Source organism: Octopus bimaculoides, chromosome 4, assembly GCF_046866305.1.
Source record: "Octopus bimaculoides isolate indiv1 chromosome 4, ASM4686630v1, whole genome shotgun sequence".
NCBI classification, from domain to species: domain Eukaryota; kingdom Metazoa; phylum Mollusca; class Cephalopoda; order Octopoda; family Octopodidae; genus Octopus; species Octopus bimaculoides.
Window position 1 is genome coordinate 123,742,438 of NC_142931.1, and position 14,019 is coordinate 123,756,456.

General features: G+C 37.6%; 1 protein-coding gene across 50 annotated transcripts in view; it reads right to left on the reverse strand.

The window, feature by feature from the left end:
* The window catches only part of LOC106871604 (uncharacterized), a 353,757-nt gene that overhangs the window by 197,877 nt on the left and 141,861 nt on the right, over positions 1–14,019 (reverse strand). For all 50 annotated transcript variants that reach the window (XM_089351398.1, XM_089351389.1, XM_089351385.1 and 47 more), the window contains exon 2: positions 2,947–3,048. In XM_089351398.1, the coding sequence (XP_089207524.1) occupies positions 2,947–3,048 (102 nt within the window). The remainder of the gene's footprint in view (positions 1–2,946; positions 3,049–14,019) is intronic.

Below are 14,019 nucleotides of genomic sequence, written 5' to 3' on the forward strand. Positions count from 1 at the left end.
TGACATTCTTAAAACTTCCACCAAATCCCTGCTCAGGAGTGGTATTTCTTTTTATTGACCTCCCTCCACCACCACCTCTCTGAAAAGATGAAATGCAAACATAACCATGATGGAATCTGAACTCAGAATGTAGGGAATCAGAACAAACACTGTGAGGTATTCTATCTAACAACTGTGATGACTCTACAAATTTTTTGATCCACTATTATATAATCATCATCACACACTATATCTACCATACCATTGCACTATTATACAACTACTGTGCAAGTAACTCTACTATGTTCACCAGAAGCCAGGAGCTTTTCAAACTTTGCAATGGAATTCCAGTATATAAGAGAAACAGCTCCTCGACATACCATTCAAACCATCATCATAACTGACTCACATGACTACAAACTTATCATGGCTTAGATTCTAATATAGGATTATCTATTTGTTTTTACATCCATTTTTCCATGCCAGCATGCGTAAGATAAACATATTATTGAGGTGTTTGTTTTACAGTTGGATACCCTTCTTGTCTCTAACCCTTCCTTGTTTTTCAAGTAAGGGTAATTTCATACCACATCATTTGAAGGCACAAAGCCAGTGGATGACCGGTTGATAGGGGGAATAACAGCAGCATCACCACCCATAGCTGAGTCTTCTACATGTATAATTTTATAACTCTTATTAGCAAATGAAATATGTGTAATAGTAATAAATAATAACATTTTTTTCCAATCTCCTGTTTTGATATATGCTGAGATAAAAAAATTCTAAATATAAGGGAAACTGAAAAGATCATGCCCTCTCCAAGGAGACAATAAAAAGCATTTATGTGGTAGCAAAATTTTCTCCAAATAACACCCTACTATTTTAAATATGGAATGGGTATGTTAAATAATGTAATAAGTCATATATGGTAATTAATAAGTCAGGATACATGTTCTCATGATTGGTGGGGTGAATAGAGACTGAACAACAACAGCAATAAAGCAATATTGTCAATCGAGGGCAGGGAGGATGAACAAAGGGGAATGATAGGGAGAAAACACCCCTAAAAATTACATGTCTGTTATGTGATCAACTCATTAGAATCCTCATTATCTCCACTCTACTTGCCATTCTTCAGATTCTGATATTAACTAAATATATGGCAAAATCTGGAACTCAAGGAAGCTAGTAACTACTTTGCAACCAAAAATGACAACACTTTCTCTCTTAACAGAAGCCCCTAAGTGTTTTAGATTCTTCACTCCTCATGGGAAATGAATATATCAAAAACATTTCTAGGAAATCTGATATCTAAATATATTTCTTTTGAACTGAAGAAGAGTAAGTGTCTGTCGAGCTTTAGCTCATAAAATACGTGCGTGTTCTATGAAAGGGAGCTCCAACATTTCAAGCAGAACATGAATGGGTTCTTTGAAGTCTAGGATTTTCATTTCTTATTTTAGTTTTGCAATGTCTAACAACAAAGCATAATGAAAAGCAAACAAAGGAGCCCCTACGGGGTCTCTTGACCTGTTAGAATTAGAAGTAGCCAAGCCTTACTCAAATGACATCCTGCTTTTTTTTTTAAAAATGGAAGAACACATTAGATAATGTAGTCCTAGATACATTGTAAGTGGGGGGAAAGAAAAAGAATAGGTTGTTCAGTGTTGGATCACTTGGTAAGTCTGCTCAATCAGGGTTGGCCTGAGGTCAAGCAACAACAAAATACAATGTCAAACATCAAACTTTAAGATTCACAGGTATTAAACTTTTCTCTCTAAATCTATGTTAGTAATACAGTTAATCCAAGAGGAATCAGAAAGCATGAACATATAAGGTAAGCCGGAGAAAAACTACACACACAAAAAAAAAAATGTTTTCAATTAACATTATATTTCTTCAAACAATAAATTAACTTTTTAACACATTAAAAAAATATTTCTTTTGTCTAGAAAGAATTGTTTTTAAAGCCATGTATCCTTCAACCACTCAACTGCAAGGTAAGACAAAAAAAAAAAAAAAAAAAAAAAAAAAGACTCAATCAGGTAAAACTGGAATAAGCAGAGAGTCAGATGTCATGCTGATCTGCATAGCACAATGACACCAGCAAGAACCTAATTTGCATTTTGATGAATAGTTCTGGGTGGTAAATCTAATATACTTCCTGTCTAGTCCACTGCAAAACAATTTCAGAGTAAATGCAGGTTGTGAATAGATTTATTTATTAAGCAATGCTGGTTGAAGTTGCTGGAACATAACATGCACTTGTATGTATATGTGGGTGTGTCTATGTAGTTGTTGTTATTGACTACAGGACAGAGAAACACAGTCAATTTTTTACTATTGAGATGTATTTTGAAAATGTGTGTGCGTGTATATATATATATACATATACATATACATACATACATACATATAAAAGCAAAGTAGCTAGTTGTAAAATCTCAAGAAGAGATGGAAGTAATAACTATACTACATCCATCTATATACATGAGCATTAATACATGAACCAATGAGAGAACATCTGCATGGTCAACGGACTTGCTAGAAATAGCAGCTAAATGTCTCTTAATCCATAAGCTAGTCTTAAACAATGTAGTCCAAGGTAAACAAGACAAATGGGCACTACTTGAATGTGACTAACCATGTCTGTTCAATCATTAATATACATCTGCACCCACTATGTGTACAAGATATATATACATACATACATACATATACACACACACACACACACATAGATACACTATCAGCTAGTTTTACAGCTGCAACAGGCAACAGTACCATTATTGCTGCACCATCTAGGTGCAACTAGCGGAGAGTAGTTGCAGCCTCAGCAGCTATTGCAGTTGGAACAGCTGGCAGTACAGCATAGCAAGTGCTACTATAGTATTAGTCAGAAGTGAAGTATCAGCTGATTGAGACAGAGAAGCTACGAAGTGATTAGAAAATAATGAAAGTACTTACTGAATTACTGGTATTGATATCGGTGCTACCTTTCAGGTATTCCAACACTTCTGACAAATTCCCATCCCGCGCTGCCCGCAAAAAGCTTGAGTTGCCGTCACTCTGCAAGAGAAGAATAAAATATAAGATGAAACAACGTTTGGTTTGAATCACAACAGTAAAAACTTTTATTAATTATAGTGAATGTAGTAATAATAATAATAATAATAATAATAAATTTTGCCATAAGGGCAGCAATTTTGGGGGAGGGAATGAATTGATTACATTAACCCCAGTGTTCAACTGGTATTTATTTTATTGATGCCAAAAGGATGAAAGGCAAAGTTGACCTTGGTGGAATTTGAACTTAACGTAGCAGCAGGCAAATTACTGGTAAGCATTTTGTCTAGTATGCAAATGATTCTGCCAGCTCAATAATAATAATAATAATAATAATAATGGCTTCAAATTTTGAAACAAGGCCAGCAAGCCCAATGGAAGCCCAGAAAGATGAAAGGCAAAGTCTACCTCAGTGAAATTTGAACTCAGAATATAAAGATGGGCAAAATGCTTAGGGGAAGGGGTATGTTGACATCATTGAACCCCAGTGTTCCACTGGTACTTATTGACCCTGAAAGGATGAAAGGCAAATCGACCCTGGTGGAATTTGAACTTAGAATATAAGCAGAAGATTATAATTCTTTGGGAAGATAAGAGTCAAAAGTCATACGGGTCCTGGTTCCCACCTCTAAATCATACCCAGTACTTGACTGATACTAATTTTCATCTTGCCTCCTCCCATGGGATGAAAGGTGAAAATAATCTAGATAGGATTTGAACACAGTAATGCAAGGCAATGAAACTAGATATTGCAAGCAATTTTGCCCAACATTCTGACTATTCTACCATATATTTATTCTTAATTATCCCTACAGGTACCATATGGAAAACAAGGATTTTACATTACAACACAATATGGGATTTAGAAGAGAGAGTACAATATAAAACAAACATTCACCATGTATGTGTTATATATATGTGTATGCATGTGTATATTTAGTAAATATGTATGAACAAGGAAAATAAAAGAGTTCTCAATATGCAACCTTTTCCTTGTAAAATATAATATGTACTCAACTAAGAAATATGAATGATCATTCAATTTAATGTTAAATTTTTGTTTTCATATAGAACATGCATAAAAACAATTATTAATACATACATACACACATATATAGAGTATCTAGTTGTAGAAAATCTGCCTGAACAGATTGTTTGACTCATGAAAGCATGGAAAGGAGATGTTAGGTAAATGATAATTATACACACACACACACACACACACACAAAGCAAGAATTCCTAAAATGTACATGGACACAAATTTGCTAGGGGAGAAATATATTTTGAGGGTGAGGATTATGGTTGAGATACTTATTAACATTGATACAGAATGGATGAAAGGCAAAGTAGACCTCAGCAAGATTTGAACTCACAACATAAGGGGATCTGACTAACTCACTGCAAAATGTTGTTTAACATGACTGAGTCAGTCACCCAGAAGATCAAAATTAATCACATGAAATGAGTAATTGGCATTGCAGAACTTACAGTTGGTATACATACATACGTACATACATTATCCAATATTTTCCACTAGGATTGTTACAATACCTGGTCATCCTCAGATGCAGTCAAACTGTACTTGAAGACCCATTGATCTTATTTTGTATTGAGTACTACATATGAAAGTAATCAACACACACACACACACACACACACACACACACACACACACACACACACACACATATATGGAGAAAGACAGAGAGCTTATTAATATATCTAATATAACTTAGATTTTGGACACATTTGAATCTCATACTGTCACTCTATATATTTATATATCAGAGCTTGAAACTCCTGTAGCATCCATAAATAAATGATGATGATGAAGGTGTGTGCGTGCACATACATACATACATACATACATACATGATTGACCGTTGACTGAACACTATTCAATTTTTTTTTCTCCGTGTTTTTCTCCTTGTCTCCGTATTCTTTCTGTTGAAGAGCGTAGCTCGAAACGTCAAAGACTTTCCGTATTCCCGAGCGTCATACTAATATATACTTTTGTTATTTACACCACCTGTCCTCGTCTGTTGTTATTTTTTGTATATTCTCCCATATATATATATATATATATATATACATACGGATACAGGCGTTGTCTGTGTACTTAAGACCACTTTGCATTCACAAGATTCTACCATAGTTGTAGGTGGACAGATAGACTAACATCTTGCAAATGGAATATGACAGATGGGGACTGAGCAGAAGCCAATTATATACATGTACATACACACACACACACACACACCTTGTGTCAAAAGAGATAACTCAACTATTCCATAAATATAGATCGATAAAATAGATATATACAGCGGTTGATACAACTGACTAAAACCCTTGAAAGTGGAGCTAGTGGTGCTCCAGCACGACCATAGTTGATGGACTGAAGTGCACATACATATACGCATACATATATGTGGCTAAAATCTATTTTGGTTAATCGCATTGCTGGAAATATTAAAAAAAAAAAAAAGGCATGATGATTCAACCAATTATAAATTATATGAGTGTGTGTGCGAGTGTATGTGTGTATGTATGTGAGTGTGTGTGTGTGTGTGTGTGTGTATATATATATATATATATAGATAGATAGATGTATGTATGTATGTATGTATGTATGTATGTATGTATGTATGTATGTATGTATGTATGTATGTATGTATGTATGTATGTATATATATATATATATGATGAAATCCTGAAGCAATGAAATTATTTCAATGAAGAGAAATCAAACTGAAATATAGTAAGTTAAATGAAAACCCAAGCCGTCTTCATTATAAGCCACCCTCGCTAATACCATCTTCACCCAAGGAGTTACTCCAGGTAGAAAAGCAGAGAAAATGATGGTTAAGTTACCACAAATTTCAACATGTTGCAGGTGTTGCTGCTAGCATTGCCGGTCCATTAGCCATCATCTGACAGGAAGCCCCTTCATTACTACAAGGAAGAGGAGACCCAATAATTCCATCGCCACATCTGACTCCTTGCTGTCACACCTACTGCAGCAGTTCTGGTTGACTGATACAACAGGCAGGCAGTCAGGATAGTGGATTTGATTGGGGGGGGGGGAGACAGAGGGTGGTGGTGGTGAGGATGATGATGAATGGTTGCAAGTGACTTCACAGTGACTGACAAAATGAAACTGGTATGTCATTGATTTGCTTGTCAATATCAACAGAGGATGAAAGAAGGGTTCCTTCAGTAGTTCTGTTCTGTCAATTGAAGAGGGTGGAAGGGAGAGAGAGAGAGAGAAAGAGAAAAGAAAAAGAGAATTAGAGAGAGGGGGAGGATTGGTTCAGTGAATGAACCTAACTACCCTTCTCACATATGTACCCCTCCCCACCGTCATTCCTACCATATGGAGAGGGTGGTAGTTGTCATAGAGAAGGGGGAAGTGGAAAGGAAGTTTTGTGGGGAAATGTCAACATCAGTAGCATCCATGGTATGTTTAAATGAAAGTAATGTATGCATTGAAGAGTAAGGTGGGTGGGAAGGCATAGGAGGAGAAGGAGAGAGGAAAAGTGAGGGGAGAGAGAGAGAGAGAGAGAGAGAGAGAGAAGAAAAGACTAATAAAGTTAGGGTACAATAATGGATGGGGATGAGAGATATCTGGGAGAAATCTCTAAGTAAAGGGAGAAAGGGTTCCTTTTTATTATTGCTCAAGTGTAGTTAAAGAGCTTTTTTTTTTGTTTGTTTAAGCCATGATCATTCCGTTGTTTTTGCTGACATTGTACATACTGGTTTACATTGTCTAATGTGTTCTGTCTTTAAGACAGTAATATGATTTGAAGGAGATTTGACTACTGTTTCTAGCAGGTTCAGCAATTATGTTAAACCTATAAAGGGTAAAGACACACTTTGGTCACAAATCACGATGGGATTGCACCTAGAAAGTTCCCCTCTGACACATAAGTCCGAGCAAGCTTGTTTGTGGAAAACTAGTAATCGCCCATGCATACCAGCCTCTCCTCTCCATGCCACTGATGTTATCCGAGGGAATAGTAAAGGCCGTTACAGCTTGGCACCAGTGACGTTGCAACCCATTTCTACAGCTGAGTGAACTGGAGCAACATTAAATAAAGTGCCTCATTGAAGAACACAACACAAGCCCGGTCCGGGAATTGAACTCACTACCTCATGATTGTGAGTCTGACATTCTAGCCACTGAGCCAGGGTGTCTTTATTCTATGCTTAATTTCATTTTTTTTTTCTTAGTAGGTTGGCATGCCCAGCTGTATAACACACAGTGGCAGAGGTCTTCTGTTAGACATGTTCAGCTGTTTGGCACAGTTGAATTCTCCGATACACAATTGTGCAGGGGAAGGGATTTTTTTTTTGTGATGCATACCCAACTGTTGAAATCTTGGCAGGATTTTTTGTCCTGCTCAGCTCATGGCAACACAGTGATTAACTATTCAGTTTAAATTTCATTGACCAGAACTTTTGCCAATATACTTGGAGAAGACAGAATGAACATCACAACTTCTCACTCACTCTTTCACTCAAATTCTGGTACTGGACAACCACTCTTTGACTCTCAGTTAATCATCTTTTATTATCTTGGTCCTGCAATATCAGAATTGTAGCCTCCACTTCACCTTCTGTGAACTCCCACATAGTTACATGTTCTCATGGCATGTTTGGTAACAAACATTGCTATGTTGACATTGCATATGTCTGGAAAGGATCCAAACTTTCCCTTGACACTGTACATTAACAACAGAACTTGTTCAACAGTAGATGCTGGTGATATTGCTCAGTCTTGACCTAAAAATCTTATGATCAAAAGCATTCACTCTGTGACCATCTCAGCCTTTATTTATACAATATAACATTAACTAATGTACCCTTCTTATTTTTTCTTCTTTTTCTAAGATAGTAGGATGTCATCAGGTTGTTATTTCTAGCAGGACAAACAGCTACGTAGAGACTTGCTCATTAGCTTGAATCCAGCAGATGTAAGCCTGGTCGATTCAGAGCATTCCCTCATCATTTCTTACTGATAACAAAAAGAGTTTTATCCATCAGAAGCTGTTTGGAACACAATAAAACAAATGTTTGGCTACAGAAATTTCACATTTCATGCTGATGAGGGGAAGAGATTTCTCAAGAAATTAAAAGGTGTACATTTATGCTTCAGAGGAGACGCTTTGCAATATTTGTTCTGACTGTGTTTTGAGCATTTAAACTGGTCACATCTGGTCGAAATATTCCAGCCTCTCACACTGATCTTATGATGTCAGCTAAAAATAAACAATCACACCATTGAAATCCCAAAGTTACCAGGTAATGTCCGATTAATTCAAAACTATGTGATTAAATAAACATTACATTTGACTGAATAATCTAAATGCTAAAAGGTTAAATCCATCCATGACATACCTGGATGATAGACTAAATCCATCACCCCTGTTTAATATCACCACCTGCTCCTTGGGTGCCTTTAGTGGTGTTCACTTTGCTAGCCATGGCTATGGTTTGGGGATACCTTTTGCCATCCTATAAGTCTGAGAGGCCCTCTAAAGGGTTATGAGTAATGCCTTACCCACTTAATTAAAAGATTAAAAAAAACAGTAAAAAAATAAAAATAAATTACGGAAATGTACTTGCATAGCAAGTGACCTGATCTGAGATCGTGTGCTGGAACGAAAACAATTGCAGCAAAGAAGGTGTTTATAAGCCATTTAAAATAACACACAAAAGCCGTCAGATTCATTTCAACATTTAAATTTAATTTGTCAAAATATTTTCGTCGTTTTGAGACCACGACCTGTTCACTGACAAATTAAATTTAAATGTTGAAATGAATCTGACGGCTTTTGCGTGTTATTTTAAATGGCTTATAAACACCTTCCACGCTGCAATAAAAATTTAAAAAATTATATATTATTGCTTCTAATTAAGTAATTAATTCACAAGAAGAAGCAGATTTGTATGGCAAATGTGTTTAGAGAGATACATGAGAAGTATACAGAGCCATCACATTAAGTGTGATGGCTATGTTCTGAATTAGAATTCCATTTGCTGTTAAATCTCAAGCTTCCATCTCTCTTCATCAAAATACAAGCAAACCAATATTCTTGAAACATTAGAGTTGTGATAATTAACAGCTGATGATGGTAGGTTATTATATATCATCATCATCACCATCCTCATAATTTTAATGTCTACTTGTCCTGGGTTGAAACAGTTTATCAAAGCAGATCTTCTAGAGTTGAATACCCCTCCTATTACAAACCTTTACCGGTTTTCCAAACATATTTCCCAATGACCAGACATGTTTTTGTGGAATATTGGAAATGAGTGACACTGCTTGCACGACAGTGACACTTATTTACAACTATCATGCAATGTCAAGACAAGGAGACACAAATATACATATTCATACATATACACATGACAGGCTTCATTCAGTTTCCATCTGCCAAATCCATAAGGTTTTTGGTTGACCCAAGGTTAGAGTATAAGACACTTACCCAAGGGACTGAACATGAAACCATGTAGCTGGTGTGAAAACTTCTTAATCACACAACCACACCTGTCCTATATAGTGTATGTATGTATGTATATATGTGTGTGTGTGTGTGTAAAGAAAGAGAGAGGAGGGAGGATAGAGAAAATACTGTCAACTATCTGGTAATATTATCATCAGCTCCATCAAACCACTAAAGACTAGGTCTTTGGATTTATTTGAGCCAAATTCCTGGCACCAATACCTTAACCCTTCTTTAGTCGTAATTAGCTCCGAGGTATGTTAATACACACACGAGACCCCTAGCTAATTGATTTTTGCTAGGAGTTATTTTTCAGTATGTGATCCAAAAAGAATCTTAATCTAAGGAGGTATAGCTTTTCAGTAATGCTAATACTAATAATGAAAGAAAAAAAAAAGCTAGCCCCTAACCCCAAACCAAGATCTATACCATGGTCTATTTAGCACTGACAAAAGCACAAAAGTTTCTGCCAGTGGTTTGCCTGCCGAAATGAAGAAAAAGTTACTGCCACAAAGAGATTATATACATTGTCCTGGCTCACACCAAATTGTTCAGTTAGAAACACAGCGCAACCAGCAGCCAGGTGTACCTGAATACTGTACTTGGTGTAACCAGGACTGCCCCCACCCACCCACCCACCACACCATACACATTCTCCATCAGAAAGTTTTCAATTAAGCCACTGAACAAACATGATGAGATTGAGTGTAAGGATAGCAACAATAATATTTCAGATACAGATTAGACACACACACACACATACACGCACACACACAGATATACACACTGTTCACAGAAAATAGTTTCCTGTCAGGGTAAGAGGGACTGGCGTTTAATCAAGAATGTCTTTTATTGCAAATTAATACTATCTACAGTTTAACGTGTAACAAATCTGGTATGTGTGTGTGTGTGTGTGTGTGAGTATACACACCTGTCCAATAGTGTATACAAGCACTCGCTTCTACATATATCCACACTGAAACACATACAGACGCACACATGTATAGGCAAAAGATTTAATAGATCTCCCTCTGACAACAGGACTAAATGGTGGTGGTGGTGGTGACAGTAGATGGCATGAATGACTGGAGGTCATAATAGTTGAGGTGGTTGTGGCAGTCATAGTAGTGGTGGTCATAGTCATGAAAGGTCATAGTAATGGTAGTATTATTTGTAGAGGTCACACGAAGGGCTTTTGTAGAAGTCGTAATAGTAGCAGTAGTAGTTGTAGTAGTGAAGGTCACATTAGTAGAGATGTATACAAAATATAATACCAAGCAGATTAACAACTTTGACTGCTAAAGTTTTTGTATTGCAACAAACTGTAGCAACACCTTGTTATTGACTATCAGCAATAGCAACAGCAACAAACATTTGCAACAAACTGCTGCATCATTTGGTTGCTACAATATCATCACCGTCAGCAACAGCAACAATTACACTTATAGTATTAGCAAAAACTGCAGCACCATCCTGTTGCTAACTTGCTATGATATCACTTCACTTCACCATCATCATCAGCAACAATATCAGTGGCAATAGTAACATTGATTTCAAATTCTGGCACAGGGCCAGCAATTTTGTGGGACGGGGGGGGGGGGTAAGTTGATTACATTGACCCCAGTGTTTAACTGGTATTTATTTTATTGATCCTGAAAGGATGAAAAGGCAAAGTTGACCTTGACAGAATTTGAACTGAGAACATGAAGATGGATGAAATGCCTCTAAGCGTTTCGCCTGGTGTGCTAACGATTCTGCCAGCTTGCCCTCTTAGTGACATTTGTGATATTAGCAATAAATACAACACCACCTTGTTGCTAACAAACTACTTCCAACAACAACAACAACAACAGCAACAACAACAGTAACACCACCTTGTTGCTAACAACCCTAGGTAACCCACCTCTCTATAACATCTAGCCTCCGCAAACCCCCAGCAATCAGCAGCAGCACTCTACTCTAACTCCCATTGCCTACCTTATATGTGTTGGCCCTAACGAACTCCTAATTAGGGGAAAAGGCAGAGAGGGGACTAGAGTGGTAGGATAATAGATTAAATCTGGAATAGCACACAAAGAGGGGAGGAGGATGGTTGGCATGTGCCGAAGAAAGAGAGGAAAAGGAATATGAAGAGAATATGGGTCTACAGATGGGTAAAAGTGTTGGTGATGTTTGTGATGGTGGAGGTGGCACTGGTGAAAATGATGGTGGTGGTGGTGGTGGTGCAACTGCTGAAAGTAACATGCAACTGCTGGAATGTCTACTAGAGGAACTGTACAGCAGAGACCTTTCAGATGCCTGTATCGCACAGCATGGCTCAGTACCCACATGCACACACAGACTGCACACACAAGACTGCATCACATGCACAGAGCATAAGATTGCAACACACACACACACACACACAAGGTACAGAGAGCTGAGTCAGAATATTCAGCCATTAGCGAAAGAAAGTTGGGGAGTGGCAGTACGAGTTGGTATATGAATGGATTATAATGGAAGGAGGAATAGGGAGGATAGAGGTGTAGGAAGAGTGGGATAGCAAAGGATCAGAGAAGTGGAAGGGTGAGCAGTGGGGATAGTAGGAGGGTGTTGATGACGGTGGGACACACATCCATTAGGTTATAAACATGGTTGGAGCAGTGTGATAGTGCCAGAGATAGCAATATGGTGCATGCATGCATGCGTGTGTGCATGCATTTTTGCACAGAGCTGGATAGACAGATAATGAGATATAATACACTTCATATGCATAAGTTTGTGCACACACACAACATGTGTGTGTGTGTGTGTGTGTGTGTGTGTGTGTGTGTGTGTGTGTGTGTGTGTGTGTGTGTGTGTGTGTGTAAAATATATATATATAAAGATATATATAAAATTTTGCATGTGTGTGAATGTGAATACACACACACACACACACACACACACACATATATATATATATATATATATGAGAGAGGAAGGGAGAAAGGAGAGGTAGACAGGTAGGTATGTTGAAACAAAAGTGCTAATCTGGTGAGGGATGGGGCTTCAATTCCTTGTGAGTTAAGAACAGAAAGGATAGGCAGACAGACAGACAGACAATGATATTAAAGGAAGGAAGAGCAGAACATTGACAAACAACAAAGACAGGATCTATTTGAAAGGAGGGCAATAACAACAATCTGCCCTAATCCCCCTCCCCTCCAAATGGCCTAGAAATACCGATGCAATGAATAGTTTACTACAAGAATTCCTGTTTTTAATGAGAATGGGGAAGGAAAAAGGACCAATGGTGTGTTGTTGATGTTAACTTGCCTGAGGTTAGTCCTGATTAAAGACACTCCAGCCATGACCATCTCTTCCAGAGTGACATTTTTCCAATATGCAACTCTGTGTTTTTTTTTTTTTTTTTTTCAAGACAAAAAGGGTGACATTTGAGGGTGATTTGGTGGTTGTTTCTAGTCAGTTGATTAGCAACCACATACAGGCTCTATGAAAGTAGATTGTCACCAGCTGACGGGATGGAGGGACAGTAAAAGAGGACAACCCATGAACAAATACAAGTGGTGGTCATAATGATGAAAATAATCTTTTATCTTTTACTTGTTTCAGTCCCCAGACTGCAGCCATGTTGGGACACTACCTTGAAGAATTTTTAATTGAAAGAATTGACCGCAGTACATTTTTTCTTTGTTTTTAAGCCTGGTACTTATTCTATCAATATCTTTTGCTGAACTACCAAGTTATGGGGAAGTAAATACACTAACACACACAGAAGTGTGTGTGTGTGTGTGTGTGTGTGTGTGTATACATACATATATACTCACACACATGATGGGCTTCTTTCAGCTTCTATCTACCAAATCCACTCATAAGGCTTTGGTCGACCTTGCCCAAGGTTCCATTCAGTGGAACAAGAGCCTGGAACCTTTTGGTTGGGAAGCAAGCTTCTTACCACACAGCCACGCATGTACCTATAATGTTGGGGACTGCAATAACAGGGACAACATTGGTAATAATGACCAATGATTGTGATGACAATAAGCAGGATTGGGACAGCAGAGTAAAGACTACTGCAAAGATGATGATGATTGTTGCAGCTGATGGACTAGGCCAACCTCAACTGAGCAGACCTATGCTATGATGGTGGGCACTGACTACACATGTGTCAGTACACATGTATTGAAGTCATGTTCAAAATATGCTGTTGTGTGTGTGTTTGCCTGTGTTGCAGTCCTGTACAAGGTGTGTGTGTGTGTGTGTGCACATGTGATAGTCTTGTACAATGCATATGTTATATATAGAACTACATCTAATATGACCTTTCCTTTTTTTAAGATGGCAACCTGTTATATGAGGGAGACTTAGCTACTATTTCTAGCAGATCTAATGACTACCTAGAGGTTCTCTCACTTTGACGATGATGATATGAAGACCAGTAATGATGATGGCGTTGGTGCTAATGGTAACTGGAATGGTTAA